This window comes from Trichinella spiralis, assembly GCF_000181795.1.
Source record: "Trichinella spiralis strain ISS 195 chromosome Unknown Scfld2, whole genome shotgun sequence".
In the NCBI taxonomy this organism is placed as follows: domain Eukaryota; kingdom Metazoa; phylum Nematoda; class Enoplea; order Trichinellida; family Trichinellidae; genus Trichinella; species Trichinella spiralis.
In genome coordinates, this window is record NW_003526941.1 from 5382556 (window position 1) to 5401349 (window position 18794).

Here is an 18794-nt window from a genome sequence, read left to right on the forward strand (position 1 = left end):
CGGGAGGGGTTCAACTGCTATGTGAGATTACTACTTTACAAATGGATTTGTATGGACGATTGAAATTTATAGCAAAATATACCATTAGTACTATTATATATTGGCTTGGCCGTAATAAATTCTCGAATATTATTTGAACATCATTACTGAAGAACAACACGCTAGTTTCCATTAAAAAAGACTAAAATCAAACAACTACGAAAAGCTTAAAAAGCGCGCACGTTTAGTGGAGTGTGCCAAGAGAAAGAAAGAAAACATTGTTTGAAAAAATAGCAAATATATGAAAATTCATACCTGTCAGGAAACCTGTCAGGGATGACGTATAAGGCAAACGTAGAATCATACATTTCGATGTTCGTGGTTTCTCCATATTTTTAGTCGAACAATCAGAACGTAACTGTTGCAGTGAAGCATCGAAATGACCAAATAACGCAATGGAATAAGTAATTGGACCGCCCTTCAGCAGCGAACATTTATACTATAATGCAGGTCTCTCAATAAACAGAAATTTATATAAGGAACATTGCTACCGAATTTGAATAGCACAAAGTGCACGTAGCAGAATGCCAACGGCAGTGCTTACCATCATATTTGCATAAAGTTACTCTTCTGACCTAGAAATGCATGTTTGCTTTGAAAACGTATAGTAACAATGTAATGAGCCAACACCAAAGATTATAGTAATTGCCGAACAACAACAAAATCCTCAATACGTTACAGATGAAAGTCTCTGTCTGTCACAAATAATATTATGGCGTAAATTAAAGAAGTATAAAATAGTGTCTTACGTAAATGAGGCTGTTGTAGCACGATGATAATACTTTACAGTGTTCAGCAAAATTCATTCATTAATTTAAAGAACTGATTGTTTAATGAACATTTCTTTGATCAACTTTTGAAAAAAAGAAAAATGAATGCAAAAAAATAAAAGATTGGCAAAACATAACATTTACTAAAAACACAAAAATATTGAATTGATAATTTAATGTAATGCACATGTTGAGTTGAAGTACTAAAAATTGTGTATCACGGTTGTCATTTTAAAAAGTGTCGAACCGGCAACATTGTTTCAAACACAGATGACGATAAGTGAAAAAGAGAACTGAAGTTCAGCACCTGCTGAACATGACGACGACACACTGAATAACTAAGTGACCATAAAACTGGATATTAGTAAAGCAATTGTAGTAAGTGAATTATGCAAATAGTAAAATGCTTTCCTTACTTTACGTCTAATAAGACATTTCCTACTTATAATAGTACTTATTGTCAGACAGACATTTCCTACTTATAGAAGAATGTTTACTTATAGAAGATTATCACACGTGCAGTGCAGAGTTAGGCAAGAAATGGTCATCATAAAATTTACTTTCTATCGACAGTTGTCAAGATTAATATGGTTAGCCATATTCTGTCACTCTACATTTAATTTTTTATACACTTAACTGTTCCGTATTTTATTATTATTGTCAATTAATAAAAGATGCCTTTCTAATGGTGACTGAAAAAAATACATTCAAGTTAGAAAAAAAATGCTGATGCTGAAACAAATTTTGAAACCCAGAAAATTAAAAAATGAATTTTTTATACTTCTGACATAATTTTAATTAACAGATAAATAACAATTTGTTTTAACTTTAAAGTTTTAAAGTTCTGACCAATTAAAAATTGAACATTTCAGCCATTCAACATTAGGAATTTCTGGCTAATGAAATGCTGAGTTGTTTGGACCAATAATAAGTATTTGCTTGTGAACGAATCACTTGGAGATCAAACTCGACCAATGAATTAGACTTCCGCTCAGAGAGGAAAAATTGGCCAAAATTTTATAGCAAATTTCCAACAAGCTGATTTTTTTTAAAAAAATCAATTGAACACCGCCGATAAAATGCATGCAATCGTTGATATAATCTGTGAAAAGCGAAAAATAAAAATACCTGCGTCTATTTTTAGCATACTGTAAAAAAAGTGCTTAATCACTTGCTGAAATATTACTATAAAAAGGCTGGTTTTGATACTTTTGTCTTCATCTGAACTTAATCGTTATTATTATTATTACTGTTGTTGCTGTTGTTTGTGAAAGTGAATTTAATTAACAAAAATTACACGTATATGGATGGATGCGTGAGTGATGATTGTTTGTTAAAGCGTGTAAAACTTTGTCGCCGCAAATACTGCACTGATTTGCACTTTCTCGGATGCTGTCATGTGTCAGTTTAACAATAATCATACGCAGTGCAGTGGGCATGGGCAGAAAGAAATGTCACGAATGAACAACGAAGAAAATAGCTCTCTTTCTTTTGACGAAAATTGTAAATTTCATCATCCATGTCAAAGTTTCACTTGAAGATGTAAAATTTTTAAACAATTTTAACTAACAACTGATGAACGTTTTTCCTCTTTTGAAAAGAAATTTTACTTTATGTTGTGTGTTGTAATTTTTTTGAAGAAGTATACAAAAAAAATAATATTTGAAAATGAAAACTCCAACCTATTTATAGATGTGCATTTAGTGAATAGGATCAATCTGTGCTCCAGTTTTTAGCATAGTTGATGATGATGATGATGATGACAGTGAGATGGAAATAGTAGTTATTAAATCAACGGGATGAAAAACGTTAAAAGGTGGTTGGTTATTGGCCCTTTTGATTGATGCTATCTTTTCATTTTCAATTTCTCTTCGGATGCTTTTCATTTTGTTTCAACTTGAATTGAATCCAATTTTTCCTCGAAAAGCACAGCAGCTGGCGAGATCATTTACAATTATTCATCAACTGTCACCACCTCTTACTACATATCCGCGTTGAATTTTCCAATTTCCACTGACTGACTGACTGACTGGCTAGGTCAGTTATGTGCCATTATTCACCGGCATGATTATTGTGTGACGTTTCCAAAGCAGAAGCGAAGAAGATCAACTGACTATTGGAGAAAATGCTTCTCCTCCTCCCCCCCCCCATTTTCTTTCTCCAAAACGGTCCTTTCTGGATGGGATGTTCGGATAAAATAGAATGAATGGTGGTGACAAACGAGCCTCAACGGGCAAGCCGTCGTCACTTCTTCTTGCATAAGAACGCTGCTGTCAAAGCAGCCAGTTGTCGTCGAAAGACAGACTTGCAACGGCCGCCAAGCCATGCTCAACTGTCGAAGCTTGCTCTCTAGTCAGTAGTCAACGTCAAGCTGTTGAAGCAAGTCAGTCAGTCGTTTGCAGAAATTGAAAACTGCATCACTGCTCAACTGTTGCAACATTTAAATATAGTAACCATTTTGCCAGCGGACATTCGCATTCAATTTTTTCAGCTTGAGCTTCTTCCAAATTCAAGCTGTTCCAAGTTGCCGACAACGCTTTTCCCCATCTCACTTTTCTTTTCAATCTCACTCTTGTCACGCCCTTCCCCAAAAAATCCTCACATTCACCTTTCCTACCTTACCTAATCATCCTGTTCGAAGAAAAGAAGAGAAAATTTAAATATTCAAATTTGTTCCATTCGAATTGGTCATTAGTCTGTGTTCTGTCTGTTCATTTTTTGAATTGTGAATTGAACTCTATTTTAAGATCGAAAGACAGAGACATTGGATCATTTTCACATCTAACATCGATCGACCGGATATTGCGCGTTGAAGCAGGCAGTTTTCGCTGGTGACAAGCGCGTTTCGCCAGTTAATCTTCCGAATCGCCTGATGTTTTACTTTTCACTTTACCTAATACCGTCGCAAATGTGAACCGTCACTAATTTTTCAAAATCCTGCTGATGAAATCTTCTTCTCCTCTGCTTAATCTACATTTGCTTGGTTTTGTTGTTAGCAACTTGCAACTCAACAATGGATAATCAATTTCAGTGATTAGAAAACCAACAAATAATGCACCAAACATTGTCCACACACGTGTAATATAATAATCAAGCAACAAGCGGAGGAAATAAGACGATGGATGATGAGTGAGCATCGAAACAATTCTTCAATTACACAACAATAGTAACGACAGAAAATTCAAAAAAGAAAAATCCCTTACTATTCAATCTGAATATAATTATATATGAATATATATTTTTTTCAACTAAAGACAGCATAAATAAAATATTAAAATAATATGCATCAACTGAAGATTTGTCCAAACAACCATGATGATGAGATGATGATCACTCAAGATTATTGTACAATGAAATGTCCGTTCCATCTTACATTGCTTATACATTGACTCACTGTTTTGCAAACTGTATTCACTGTGCTGTATGGATTATTCTCATTAAGATACAACAAAATGTTGAAGATGCATGTATTTTTCTGATAAACTTATGATAAGTAATAAATTATATACAATTGAACTGCTTTCGATTATTTATCGAATGAATTTTTTCACAACATTGGCGGTGGATTAAAAGTTTTTCCCAATAAATTAAACTTGCTTGATTCGCGTTGGGAGAAAGGGGAATTTGAATAAAATGCCAGCTGGATAAATTTCTATGGAAAAAAGTTCAACTGTCAATGACAACAAGCAACCGAATGAAAAAGTAAAAGCCGGGTCGGAAAGAAGCCACCTGGCGGACGGCACGTCGAAACGTCCAAGATTGATGATGCTTGTGACAAGCAAGAAAAGCTTCAGCAGAAAGAGAGACTAAACGTTGTTACCTACGGCCAAAGCTGAGATCAAGTGTTCTCTCTCTTACTTTCAATTTCACTCTCACTCTCTTTCTCTCTTTCTCTCTCTCTCTGCCGTCCAACAACCTCAGCGTTGAGCAGAATCATCAAATGGGCTGCTGTTCCTTGTTCCACTGGCTTAATCATTCATTAGTAGCAAGCAGATTGTCGTCGCTGTGACGACGAAAGCTGAAGCCGAAAGCGTAAAAGCAAATTCCAAAAAAACCGAACAGTAAATACCAAGCAGTTCGGTAATAGAAGCGGTCAACACGGTCACCAACGACCGACCACAAGAGCCGATGGAAAATTCCCTGCCGGATGTTGTCTACTTGGCCGCCGGTGACGATATAATGCTGAAGAACAACAGCGTCGACTGCGAAACGAGAAACGCTGTTGTTGAAAGCTTGACAGTGAAAAAGCTACCGTACGTCTGTGACAAATGCGACAGAGCTTACAGTGTAAAACGAGAACTGGTCACTCATCAACGTGTGCACCAAGGACGACCGACGTACCAGTGTTTCCAGTGTGAAAAGGAATTCGGAACCAGGCAACTGTTGAGAAAACACGAACTGTGGCATACGGGCAAACGAAGCCACATCTGCACCCAGTGTGGAAAAGCTTTCTTCCAAAAGGGCCACCTCACCCAACATCTGATGATTCACAACGGCGGTCGACCGCACGTCTGCCTCGTCTGCACCAAAACGTTCATATTCAAATTCGACCTCAACCGGCACATGAAAATTCACCAGACGGCCGCGTCCAGACATTCGCACAAAAAATCCACGGAAAAAGCCCGCCCCAACAAACGCCAAACTAACGACACCGGCGCGACCGTTTCTTCTCCTCCTCCCACCAATCTCTGCTCCACTGCCGTAATACAGCTTTCACAAGCGCCCATTTTGACAGCCCAATTTCCATTCGCGTGCGTCCTGTGCAATCAGTACAGGCAATTGTTGGTCAATTGTCAGAGACGGATCGACGAACTGGAAAAACAGTTACAACAACGCGATGCCCATGTCCACAAGCTGAACACCAAACTCGACCGCTCGAATCGTCTAGTGGACATGATCATCGAGTCTTGTCGAAGTTTCGACCAGCTTTGGATCGACCACACCAAAAATATTGTCGGACAACTCCACTGCTTGCTTTCAAACATGAAATGATGATGACCATCAGTAAATGGTAAGTTGCTTGGATTTTTTTTTTCGACAATTCATTGCAAAAAAGCCCAATTTCATTCATTTTGCCACGTTCAAATGTTCAAATGGATGCAAAATGCAAAAAAAGGGCGTGAAAAATGATAAAGATTCGCTCGAAATCAAAAAGAAATTTCATAAATTCAAAAAATTTTGAATTTCTTTTTTTTTCTCGTTTCATCTCTTCAAATAGTTCCGCCGTTTCGTTGTGATGTTTCTGATTGCATCTCTTGTTTGTACACATTTTCTAATTTGCTCATCTATTTTTCGAAGAATCTTGCAATTCTTGACACGGATCACTTGTTTGACGCTATTTTTACTTGTGATTCAAGTTTCACTTTTATCATTTCGCTTTTCAAATGCTCAACGTCATGCGTAAAAGTTATTACGCAACTCTGGCACAGGCGACGGATGGGACGGCAGAGAGAAAAAGGGGAAGAGGGGAGGGGGGGGGGAGGGTTGCAGACGCTTTTCATTCATTCACATTCACGTGCGTAAAATTCAATTTCAAATTTAGCCCCTTCGCTCCAATGATGAGCAGTTGAAATTAGGACGCTTTTTCCAAATAATGGAAGTTCCATTATTTGGAAACATTTCCAAAAACCAAAGTACCAACAACAGATTCACAATTTCACGGATCAATTCATTCGATTATAATTTTCTCCTATTTCCTACTGTTCAGCCGAAAAATTGTTTCACCTTTCAGAAGAGAAAATGAACAAATTTGAAATATTCACAGCATTATTAATAAAAACAACGTAAAAATTAATCATCAGTTGCAATTATCACTTCCTGAACGAATCTAGTAGATGCAAATTTCAAACTTCGAATACAGAATGCCCTGCTCAATTCAGTAAAATTTTTATGAAAACTTGTTAACAAAACTTTTAAAACCACTGTTCAAACTGTTCAAATAAATAACCACTATGATATACTGCATGAAGAAACTAATAAATAAATAAAGCTACTTACAACAATGTTGGAGAACAGTTGTTTTCTTGATTGCCGCTACTGGTCTTTGTACGGTATTGAAAATATCTTCTTTTCGGCTTTTTGACAATGTAAAAAAATACAGTGTGCATAATTTATTCCGAATTATCCAACATTACTGTAATTAATGATATTCACGTAGTAGTATTGTATTTACATGTATTTTTTTCATTATTTAGTATTTTATGCATATTTATTGTACTTTATTTTTTAGGAGATCATCGATTATGGTATTTAATATTGTAACTGGTGCTCTATCAAAGCGAATAGTAAATCAGTGAAATTCAGGTAAATATTTACTCAGGCATGAGATTATACGCACTATTCACATACCTCGATACCTACCTCTCGACAGTCTCTTGGAAATTAGTTGTTAATTTATTACCGTTGATTACTTGATTGAGCACTGCCCACTGGTGGTTGTTCAATGTTCGATGAGAATAGTTCGAGAACAACAGCTTCACAGTTTTGCTCCGTGATTAATTTTCAATAATCAATCTGACAAATTTGATGAAATTTTTTCATACGCATCTGATCTGCCAATATTTGAATTCGATATTCCTACAATGCAAAATGTAGTGCTCACAAATGAATAAATAAATGCATATAAATATGTTTGTTTGTTTCTGTCTGTTGGACAGTTTTAATTTAAGAAAAAGAACAATCACGAATTTGTGAGAAAGATAAACATCAGATCTAACAGGGCAAATTTTCATAAAGCAAACAAAATTGATTAAACGGCAAAACAGATTCTCAATACTCAATGCTCAATGATATTGAAACAAAGGATGGATTTTTCTGGCATTGCCACTGGTTACAATATGAGCAATAAAATGCGGCTGTTCATTGAACAAACACTTTGAAAATACATTGCTGAAACAACAAAAATCAGTTACCTCAGCAGTAAAAATCTGCTGCTGCTCTATCACTGACATAAGTTTACATTGACAATATTTTATCGTAATAAAGGAACATACCTTTCTCATGAATTCAATCAGAAATTATAATACTTGGTATAATACAGTAATTACAGTTTATCAAAAAATGCAAAACTTTAACATTTCTAAACGTGGTCATGCAATGTTAATTTAGTAAAAATGTCTTAATAAAATTAGTATTCACACAACAAGAACATCAATTAGCGTTGAGAATTTTCAAAAAAAAATATCATATACTTGTTCATCATATCAACGCCAAATGTATTATGTATGTACAGCAGCAATTGAATCGATCGATGAACCTAATGCATGTAGTGTGCAAGTTTTGAGTACAGAAAAGTGCTGAATGCATAATCATAATCATAACGTCAAATACTTTAGCAAAGTTCAGTTTGGCTCTATTGAAAAAGAAACAAACAATCATTGTGAATAATAATGTTGATAAAGTAAAAGAGGTTGATCGCCTCTAGCAGATGTAATGGTTAAAGTTGCTTGTCTAGGTAGCCAAAGGCATAATAATTCGGCTTGGAAATTCTGATCGTTGAAACCAATGGAAAACTTGATAGTTGTATTTAATGAAATGTACTCTATAATTGCGCGTGTACGTTGTAAATTCGTTTCATTCGTTCAAACAGTTGAACAATAAACCGATTAGATGGTAATGATTTCGATCAATATCGTTTTGCTCTAATAATTAGCTGTTTGACGAAATTTAAATTCCCGCTTCATCTCAAATATACAGTCTACTAATACTGGGCACGCGAATGGAAATTGCTAAATAATATGCTGTTGCTTTTGGTATATTTGTATATATATATTTTTTTCTTTAAATTTTATACTATGAAGTTATATGTGAAAGAATTTACAGTTTAAAGTTAAATGGTGTACATTGATGAACAAAATTTTAAAGTGGAATTATTTTAAAGTTGGCTGTATAAATTTGCAGTGCAGTGAACGGTCGGTGTATTTGTTGTTCGAAATTTTCGGTAGCGACAGCGGTTAAACAATGGCAACGGTATGTGAACAAGGCGGAGTGGCCAGTTTGATCGGAAAAGTCAAATTGTTGGTGAAGAACGTTCGCCTAGGAGAAGCGGTTGATGGTACAGTGCGGGCCGTTGCAAGCGGAAATGTGGACAACTGTTCCCACTGTTACTTGGTGTTCAAGTGGTCAGTGGGCAAGCGAAGAAATTTGAAAATTGAACCATCATTTGGAATTCTCGAACCATTCGAACGTCAGAATATGGTGTTGGAAATAATTTTGGACAGTGTTCAAAAATTGATACTGCCAAATTATTTTGAACTCATAGTGGAAACTGCGTCGAAGGAACAGATCGAAAAGTACAGTTCAACAATTTGGAATAATCGATCACTTGTAGAAGTAAGAATTCCTGTTGAATTAACATTTCACGACAAACCACTCGACAGCAACGTGGAGGACGATTTGGCCAAAGATGAAAAGTTGAATCATATTAGTGTGGCAGAAATTGTGAATGGTATTGGCAAATTGGACATCAGAAATGCTCCGAATAAAAGTGGAAAGTACAATGAAAAGTTTAGCCCAACTTACGCGATAATTTCTGTCGGATTTGGAGAACCGCGTTACAAACTCTGCAGTCAAACCAATGACAAGTATCGGGCTGAAAATTTCACTTCAAAGTATGTCCGATCTATTATGGTAATGCCGGTTGATTCTGCTGAAAAAATCCCTGAAACAACGAGTAGTGAAACATTTGGGAAAAGCAAATTCAGTGAAAACATAACTGCCGTCAACCGATGCAACGATGATGGAATTGTGGAAAGCGATAGCGATTTGAAGCTCGAGAATGCTGTCAAATTGGATCCTGTGAGCAATATGGACCTGGAAACGGAACTTTTTGAAACGATAAAGCTGAAAGAGATGTTGGAGCTCTTCTTGCAAGAAGAAGAAAATTTCATCCATTCCAGTGGTAAAAGTACCAACAACTCTGAAAGTGGAAGCATTGAAGAGATCGAGGGAAGAGTTGTGCGAAAAAATGCTGCTTTCAAAGTGGGAAATGGCAAACAAGCGGCAGTGATTATTGGTGATAAGAAAAATGATGACTGCAGTTTCGATTGGACCAACAACAATACAAACACATCGAGCTTGGAAACTGACATGACAGAAGCTGAATACGAATGCAACAGTAGTAGACACGTCGCCGATGGAGAAATTACTGTCACAACAGACGACAGTGAAGATAGTGAAGAAATTACTGACACCACTGAAAATGAAGATAGTGAAGAAGATACTGACACGACCGATACTGAAAGTAGTGATTCAAATGAATCAGATTGCTCTGGTTGTGTCGAAAACATGAGTAGTGAAAAAGGAAGCTCTGATGAAGATTCCACTATTTATGATTTTGAATATGAATGCTTGTTGGAAGAAGAATGTGACGACAATGGTAGTGAAGAAAAAGCAGAACAACAATTAAAGAAGAAATCCACGACAGATGCGTCAAGGCACAAAAAGCGAAGCAGCAGCATTTGCAGTTGCTGTTCTGACACGGAATGAGCGTGGGAAAAAAAATTCAAATCTAATAGCAGTGTATTTTTTCATTTATAATCAAACTTTTTTATTGTATATTTTATTGTATTATCACCATGTTGATAACAATTTTAATCGCCGACTGTGGTTATTCTTCACTGTGATAATTATTTAATAACAGAATGAAATTGTTCAAATAACTATTGTGCAAATGATCACAAATTGTTTTTTACTGTTTTATCATTGTAAAGCGTTTGTGATAATGCGTTTGAAAATAAAAGCAAAAATAATTAACTGCACGACTACATGCATATCTTTGCAGATTGTTTCAATTTCACTTTTCCATTAGTATGAAAAGAACAATAAAGTGCGCGGCTAAAAGAAAGACATATATCGGTGTTTGAAATGAAAATTCACTGGTCGTTCAGCATGTCTACTTTGTTAGATGCTTGATTGTGTTAATGCTGCAAAGTGTGTTGTTGTCAAAGGAAAAATGTTCCCACAGAAAATGCTGAAAAAATCGGCTGATCTGTTTCAAGTGGCATAAACAAAAGTGAAAATTGCTTCACATTACATTACTATATCAACGTCATATTATTCCATTTACGCGAACAATGCAAACTTATTACATTGGAAGTGAATCACCGAATCTGAACTAGTAGTAAATTTTCGACATAAATAAAAAAAATAACTTTTCACTTTACATTTTAAAATTCGCGCGTTAACTTTAAAACATTGCCCATTAAAACAATTTTAAAAGTGGGCATCGTGGAAATTTTAGATTGTTTTCTATTCAGTGTCGACAGGTCGACTGAGGACGGACGGACGGACAGAGAAACAAGCTAGTTGAAGGTGAGTGAGATGCTGCATACTGATAACAGACAGTGAATGGAAATGTAAAATTTGAAATTGTGAATGAAAATAAATTTCAGAAATTCGCTGAAAAAAATTAAAGACAATGGAAACTCCCCCACGTTATGAGTTGCTTGGTCCGGCAAGAAAAGCGAAATTGAATGTAGAACAGAATGCAGCTGAAAAGCGCATGCTGCTGACTGTAACTTGTGCTATGCTGGGCCTGACCATTCTCGTGATCACCGTTGGAATTGCAGTATTTCTGCTACTGGAGAGCGGTTGGAATGGCAAAGCTTTAAAAAAATTTTCCCTAATAGCGAAATCTGCAAAAATTGATTCAGTGGTCGATTTGAACGAAGTGTGCAATGAACTTAGCACTGATTCGTACTGTGCATTTTCTCCCAAAATGCACGTCAGCAGCTGCAAAGAATTCTTATGCGAATCTTACTCTTGGAAGCTGAATTCATTTGCACATAAAATGGGAATAAGTTACATAAAAAGGTCGATCTCAATCAGACCCCCTGATGGCACTCCTTGTGGTCCAAGAAGTTGGTGCTTTGAAGAGCAATGTGTACCTTCTTATGATCGTGAGATCATGTACAAATTGCATGAGAATAGAGAAGGTTCATGGGTTGAAGATAGACCAGATAATTCGGGATGTTTCCAGTTCGGCAATCAATTCTCTGTGAAGAATCTGCTCAGTGAACCATCTGAAGGTAAATGTACAAGTGAACGATACCAGCTGAAGTTGCGGTTATTCAAATGTGATTATGCAAAAGGAGTATCTCAACCGTGTTCACAAAGACATTTGCATAACTATTTTAGTTGGAAAAATCCATTGCTGTTTAATTTTCCAGCAAGAAGCACTTGTATCATCCCAACGACGAAAGATGCGGCATTAGAGATTTGTAAAAACAAACGTAGAGTAGGTAACGTAAAAGTAAGAGGCTGCACATATAGATGCAGTGATGAGGATGCATTCACAGTTTTCACCAATCCTGTAGAATGCGAAATTGCCAGCAATCGCAAAGGCCATTGTTTTCTCGGTATGTGCATTCCCAGAGTAATTGTTTACTGACTGTTTCATTATTAATTAATTACACTTTACTAAATTTATATTTGCGTTTAACAAAAGTTTTTCCAATTTGCGCTTATTTTACATCATATCATCCATGTACTCAGCAACTGTGAATGTAAATTATTACCAATCCATTTTTACATTTTGAAAATAAAATTAAATTAAATTAAAAAATAAATATATTAAACGCACACTGTTACACACTTTTCAACGTACCGTGTTAACAACGATAAATGATAAAAATTTAAAACGCGTGCAAAGAAAATGCAAATTAAAGAAGATAGAACGCACAAAGTCCAATTAAATAAATACCTGCTTGTACACCGCTGATGGAGGAGAAGCTTGTCAAATTTAAGCATTGACAAAGTGGAAATTATGACACGGAAAAAATAGGCAGGCGACTGCATGAATGAAATATTGGCGAAACAATAGTATATATTCGATTTTGTCTACGCTGCGCGTTGGTTTGTTTACGTTGCAAAATTTGCATAAAGATGCGCATGAACGAAAAGAATTAGTGACGATGCATTTTTACGTGAAAATCTGCATAAAGGTATAAGCGCATAAAATTACTTGCAATTTTGCATACATCGAATGATAGTATTTCAACGTTCGTGCTATGTGCGCTTCTACTACTGACTACTACTACTATCTATCTGTTAACAACTATGCATGATAATAAAACGTGACGCGAATTGTAAATGAAATTTTAATTTTATTCAAATCAAAATAACACTAATGATTACTAGAGTAATTACAGTAATCAATTTTATATATCACATATATCCTAATTTATCGGCTTAAAACAATATATAAGATAGAGCGGTCTTTTCGATTAAAGATTGCACGGGCTGCCCAAGTTTGAAAAGAAAAAACTTTCAAGTGAAACGGATAAAAAAGAAATTTCGTTTACAATTAATTACATACAATACATGATCGAGTGAAACAATAAATAATAACGGATGAAATGATAGGCAAAGTAAACTTATAATAATAAAGTATTAGAAGTATTGGCATATTGACATGGCTGTGGGTAAGAATTTGGGCCAGCACCGGTTAGCATGCCTGCGGCTGTGACGTAACCTTGACCGTATGGCTTTACTTTGGGTAGTTGCAGTGCGCTCTGATCACGGCCAGAATTGGTCAGCATCATGTGCGGATATGGTGCTGCACTGACCGCATACGGGCAAGCACCGGTTGATGTGGGTAGGAATGCCAAGCTACCGGCAGAACTTGGCTCACTGAAGCGACAAGCGGCGCCCACGCTACCCACCATCGGTGTCACGGGACCAGGTGGCGCCGGTTTCGGTGACCAACCCCAGCTAACGTTGCGACCCGGTAGCTGTTCCATTGGTCGACCCTGGTACACCGGATTCGCCGAGCAAGGCCAACGTCCGTACGCTGAACCTGGGCACGCGCACAGCGATGGATCGTTGGTGTCGACGTGCGTTGCAGCCGGCTGAACCACGCTACCCGTTGCAGGATAATTCTGGCCCGAAGAAGCGTTGGAACGTGGATCAGCCAGCAGATGACGTTCCCGCTTTCGCCACTTGGCGCGGCGATTCTTGAACCATACCTGAAAAATCCAATTTTATAATAATTTATATTATTCATTGCATCCAATAAAACAAAATACTACAACAATTAATTAAAACAATTTTGTGATTGTTGTCCGCACTAGCGCAATATTCTAACTTCTGACAGTTATTAAAAAAGTATTGCTGAATTCATATTGAATTTAAAATTCATAAAAACACAATTTCTTACAACACTGAAACAATATTCGAATAAAATACATGCGCATGCTCACATATGGTGTTTAGTGAAATGGAAAAAACGCATAAAAGTGGCCTTGAAAGTTGAAGATTATGCTCGCTTCATTGAATTGAAAAGTTAGCTGAGCTTATCAATTGGAAATTTTAATGAATCGAAACACTTGTTTGTTTTTCTTTTCAAATTGTAAACTGAATGATTAGCTGAAAAAGTTGATAAATATCATTAATAGTATTGAAAATTACAGTAAGAAAATGAAAAGGCAGATGAATATTTGTCATTTGTTTGCGCCATCTGTTTAGAAATGGTTCGACGCGATCGATTCAATCAAACCAAGGTGCTAAGAAGCTGAAAATGCTAACGCTTGAAATCAAAGTGACCGCAATAAGCCGCAGTGATTAAACGCTTAAGCTGACAGTACGGTTTGGTGAACAGAACGACCAATTGTGCAATTGGAAAAATAAATGGCCATTGTCAAGCAAGCGGCCAGGAAATTGAATTCTCATTTTCATTCATTTTGCATCACAGTCGTCAGTAAGCAGTTGCATCAATTGGGAATTCTGGTCGGTATGCGCTACTACTATTCGAAAATGCTTGCTTACCCGAACACGTGGCTCAGTCAAGCTTGTCCAGAGAGCAATCTCTTCGCGGGCTGCCATATCTGGATAGCGATTTCTGGCGAACACCGATTCAAGCTCTTGAAGCTGCTGACTAGTGAAATGGGTTCTTTGTCGACGCTGTTTACCGGATGTTTCTCTGTCATCTCTATTGTTGGTCAGCGATCCTCTGCACCGTCTCGTCTCATCACCGGCAACGTTAATATGCTGCCTGGACGTGCTTGGTCTGTCATCTGAAAAGACAAACATCATTACAAACAACCCAGTCCCAAGAGAATCAAAACACCATCCATCCCATTTATTAAAAACATTCGACCCCTGGTATAAATTCTTTCTCCATCTATGAATATTTTACTATTTAATTAAGAATTGAAATTAATTAAAATTGACGGGGCAATATTAAACATGAAACAAGACTTGTGATTATTACGCATTTTAAACAGAATAAAATAATATACCGATTGGAAATTGGAAATTGTTGAAATGGTCTTGCGAAGACATAAGTAAAGAATAAAGACGAGAGAGAGAGAGAAAATCTGCGCACACCGTCTCTGCCTCCGTAACAAACAGAGAATGGTTGTGCAATGTTCAGTTCAGTTGTAATATCCCGTCAGTAGTGTTAAGCTCAATGTAAACCCTTTGCCCCAGTTGCAATTAATGACACCAATTATCATTAATTTTGTGCAAAAAAATTGGAAAAAATAATTACAACAAGGCTAAACAAAGAATCTGTCTGGCACAGTTGTAAAAAGCGGATTAACCCAAAAAGATAAAAATTATAGATAAAAACACATTATTATTACAACTCTCATAACAATAATCACTGCTAGTTACACTGCTACAACTATTATGTCCAACGATTACATGACAAAGTATAAATAAATAAATAAATAAATATTCATAATCAATCAGAGATAGTATTTTAGATGAATTTTTTAAAGAGAAAAGTATTTCAATGAATTATTTTGTACAATTTTATTGGAACAATCAATGGACACTTGAACTTAACAATGAAGAAGAGTTTGAAATTTGATCTGTAAAGTCAGTTTTTCATTTTCATACTTTACCGTTCATTGTTCATGTCAAGCACTGGCGACTGTGAAAGAGAAATAAAGAAAGCAGTTCTCCAATTTGCACTGGTCAAGTGTTTGCAATTAGTGAAATGTCAGAGATAAGATAAGATAAGATAAGATAAGATAACGAATAAATGAATAAAATGAAAGAAAAAACGTTTCTCATTTTCACCTTTGAATATGAAGTGCAATAATTAACGCATAACATCAATGTATTATTATTCTTATAATCTTACTTTTTTTAGGCTTTGTTCGAGTAAATGTTGTCTGACCGCAGACAGCATTGAAGCCGTTAAAAGCGTTCACGCTAGCGCTGACAAAATCAGTTGTGGAATTAAGAAAGGTAATTTGTGGATCAGATTCGACACCAATTGGCGCGCGTCCAAATCGACACAACGGAGCCGGCGGTGTTGTACTGTGGGATGAAGAGGTGATACGTGCTCGCTGTTGAGATACTGATTTGTCTGTTGGGCCGTTATTGACGGCTAATGTCGACTGGGACGATGGCTTGGTTGGAATCGGGCGGATATGGCGTTCGTAATTCGACGTAACGCCAGCCTGATCCATGGCTAACAATTGAACAGATTAATAAATGTAGCCAAAGACAGACAAGAACAAGCAAATTGAAGGACAGACAGACAACAAAGCAAAGGAGAGGGAGAGAAAGAGAGAGAGATGATACTCTATAATAGGATATATGAGTAAAAGCTTGTCAAATCTAGCTGGACAAAGAAGAAGCCAGTTCCAATATTTTAACAAATGTCAGGATTGATTTATTTAGTTGGTTGCAAAATAATCGGCGGATGGGTGCGTTTGTGACTTTTTTGAAAATTGGTAAAATTCTCTTCAAACCGAATGTAAGCAAAATGAATAAATGCTGTGCAAAGACGATCAGTGGGAAATAACTTTCTTAGAAACTAAGCAACAGCCAAGCTTCTATCAAGCGAGCTTGTCAGAAGAGGCTGTGCGCAAAGCCGTTAACGCTTCGATCGACCGACGAATAATCTGGTAGGGATCAGCGGAGAATTATCAATTTGACCAATCAACGATGAATTAACGACAGCGTGTTGAACACTAATCCGACGTCTACTGGCGAACAGGCGCACCGCATCCGCAGAACCAAATGACGGTGGCTACAGTACCACCTCTTCACGTTTGTGTGAAAGTCGAGTCGGCTGACCTGGCTGTGTTTTTGGCCACCACCGTTGTGTTCGCTAATTCTGTCGTCGCCATTAGCTATCCACTGGCAGCTGTTCTGACTCGGCTAAGCTAAAATGGCTTACGGTTCAAGCTGTGAAATGCAACTCTAGCACACACCATTCGTGCGCTGTTGATCCTTCAGTTTACCAGCGTCAGTGATACTATTTCCTGCCGTTACGCTTCTCCCAAGAAACAGAAGCTAATTTCTCAGACAAACTTGCCAACTGGCTCAATTTTCATTAAACAAAACACAAAACATACATTCAAATAAATATGCTTGTTTCACTAATAAATTAGTTGTTGTTTGTTACAAACGGCCAAACTTGAACGCTTACTCTCTCTTTCTCTCTCATTCGTGTGTGTTCAAACAATTGCATTTCTCTTCAAATTGAACCATCTTGTTTGCTTCTACCGCTAATCAGGCTTCAAGCTAATGGTTACATTTTATAAGCTGTTAATCATTTAAGAAAAATTTGCATTCATCAAACAACGAAACCAATTAATTATTAGCATATTGTACACGCCGTGGTATCATCAGTTCAAATATCTCAAATTCGATTGTTTCGCCTTTTTCTTTTCAATCTACTTTATCATACTAAAAATAAAGAATTCATTATTATCATTGAATTGAACTGAATTAATAATGTTCGTAGAATATTAGCCGTTCTGAAAAGCACCTATTAGTAGAATAGCGGTTGCTTGATTTTCTGTATTCTATATTGCGTTAAAATCATAATTAATTATAAAAACGATTTTTTATCATCTTCCGCTTCAATATGAATAGCAATAATAACGCTCTGGTGGAGATGTTGGCAAATGATTTTTTGCATTTTGTTGCTAAAGTAAAAAAAAGCCTTCTTCATCGGTTTTCTTCAATCCTCTTTGCATATCATGTGACGGAAAAACTGTTTTCTCTGCAGTTGAGATTTGTCGTTGATTTTGCGCTCTCTTTGTTCTGGATCGCGTTTTTTCAACAACTTGAACGCTTCCGGATCAAAGTCAGTGAAAAGTATCTTGTGATCATGACCACAGCTTGCCAGTACACGCCGGTCGTGAGTTGAAGCCAAAGCGACCACACCGTCGTCGTGGGCGGCTAAAACGGTGATGAAACGATTCGGACAGAGGTGAGTAATACGAACGCTGCCGTCCAATGAGGCGCTTGCCAGAAGTCGATCATCCAGCAGGCAAAGGTCTTCGACCGAATCTTGGTGACCAGTGTCAAGGCGCTCGACAATAGTACCCCACTGGTCCCAGTTGAACACTTCCAAATAGCCGTTGCCGGAACTGCAAAGGACCCGTTTGCCTGAAACACGTTTTAATTTGCATAATCAACAAATATGGAACACAAAGCGAAACCTTGCATGGCAATGACCAGAGAAAGCAATTCAGTGTGCATCTCTTCGGACTGGCAAATCGGCTTCATTGTGCGCAAATCGACCGCAGTCAGAGTCGCATCACCGGACGTGAACAGCAACGTCGTCTTGGCCACGTCGCAGACAAAGTCGGACACGAAATCAACGCATTCGTGGAATTCAGCCACGGCCGGCTTCCGGTCGAGGCGCCAATCCCAAATTTTGCAAACACCATTTTCATCCCCAGTGGCGATCAGATGCTGGTCAATTGGATACAATGAATAAGGAGCGTGGTTGTGGGCAATTTGAATGCAGCGCATTTTCGAACCCGACTGCAAGTCTTGTTGGCAAAGTGCCAAATTTTTAGATACAACATAAAGACTGTTTCCGTCGACCGCGAATTTGCAACCTCGCACGGCTGCTTTGTACCGCTTCCGCCATCTCTGGCTGATCGTTCTGCTTTGGTTGTCCCCTTCTAAATGCAACAATCGCACAGAACCGTCCACACAGCCGACCGCAAATGCATAACTGAACGGATGAGCATCCAAACACACTGGCAAATTGGGCAGTTTAAATTCCAT

At 37.2% G+C, this 18794-nt stretch overlaps 5 protein-coding genes across 5 annotated transcripts; 2 read left to right on the forward strand and 3 right to left on the reverse strand.

Moving 5' to 3' along the window:
* Positions 1-4909: 4909 nt before the first annotated feature.
* Positions 4910-5405, reverse strand: Tsp_05816 (conserved hypothetical protein; the record flags this gene model as incomplete). The annotated part of the gene is made up of 2 exons (XM_003380026.1): positions 5094-5405; positions 4910-4991 (listed from the first exon to the last, which is right to left on the reverse strand). Coding segments are annotated over exons 1-2 (394 nt in total), but the record flags the coding sequence as incomplete, so codon positions are not given.
* A 3363-nt stretch (positions 5406-8768) lies between these two features.
* On the forward strand, positions 8769-10295 carry Tsp_05815 (hypothetical protein). Its single transcript, XM_003380027.1, has one exon. The coding sequence runs from the start codon at positions 8769-8771 to the stop codon at positions 10293-10295; it is 1527 nt and encodes a 508-aa protein (XP_003380075.1).
* Positions 10296-11226: 931 nt separating this feature from the next.
* On the forward strand, positions 11227-12198 carry Tsp_05814 (conserved hypothetical protein). Its single transcript, XM_003380028.1, has one exon. The coding sequence runs from the start codon at positions 11227-11229 to the stop codon at positions 12196-12198; it is 972 nt and encodes a 323-aa protein (XP_003380076.1).
* Positions 12199-13183: 985 nt separating this feature from the next.
* Tsp_05813 (pituitary homeobox 1) lies at positions 13184-16228 on the reverse strand. Its single transcript, XM_003380029.1, has 3 exons — positions 15898-16228; positions 14574-14821; positions 13184-13774 (listed from the first exon to the last, which is right to left on the reverse strand). Exons 1-3 carry the CDS (start codon positions 16226-16228, stop codon positions 13184-13186), a joined length of 1170 nt encoding a protein of 389 aa, XP_003380077.1.
* Positions 16229-17733: 1505 nt separating this feature from the next.
* Positions 17734-18794, reverse strand: Tsp_05812 (putative WD repeat-containing protein 55). The gene is made up of 2 exons (XM_003380030.1): positions 18218-18794; positions 17734-18164 (listed from the first exon to the last, which is right to left on the reverse strand). The coding sequence occupies exons 1-2, from the start codon at positions 18792-18794 to the stop codon at positions 17734-17736; spliced, it is 1008 nt and encodes a 335-aa protein (XP_003380078.1).

Bases quoted from the DNA above. Each gene is read 5' to 3' on its own strand.
- Tsp_05815 (XM_003380027.1), top strand. From the start codon at position 8,769: ATGGCAACGGTATGTGAACAAGGCGGAGTGGCCAGTTTGATCGGAAAA.
- Tsp_05814 (XM_003380028.1), top strand. From the start codon at position 11,227: ATGGAAACTCCCCCACGTTATGAGTTGCTTGGTCCGGCAAGAAAAGCG.
- Tsp_05813 (XM_003380029.1), bottom strand. From the start codon at position 16,228: ATGGATCAGGCTGGCGTTACGTCGAATTACGAACGCCATATCCGCCCG. The intron at 14,822-15,897 runs GTAAGATTATAA...TTGTCTTTTCAG, and splicing joins TCGAACAAAGCCTAAAAAAA to ATGACAGACCAAGCACGTCC. The intron at 13,775-14,573 runs GTAAGCAAGCAT...TGGATTTTTCAG, and splicing joins TGACTGAGCCACGTGTTCGG to GTATGGTTCAAGAATCGCCG.
- Tsp_05812 (XM_003380030.1), bottom strand. From the start codon at position 18,794: ATGGAATTTAAACTGCCCAATTTGCCAGTGTGTTTGGATGCTCATCCG. The intron at 18,165-18,217 runs GTTTCGCTTTGT...AACGTGTTTCAG, and splicing joins TCTGGTCATTGCCATGCAAG to GCAAACGGGTCCTTTGCAGT.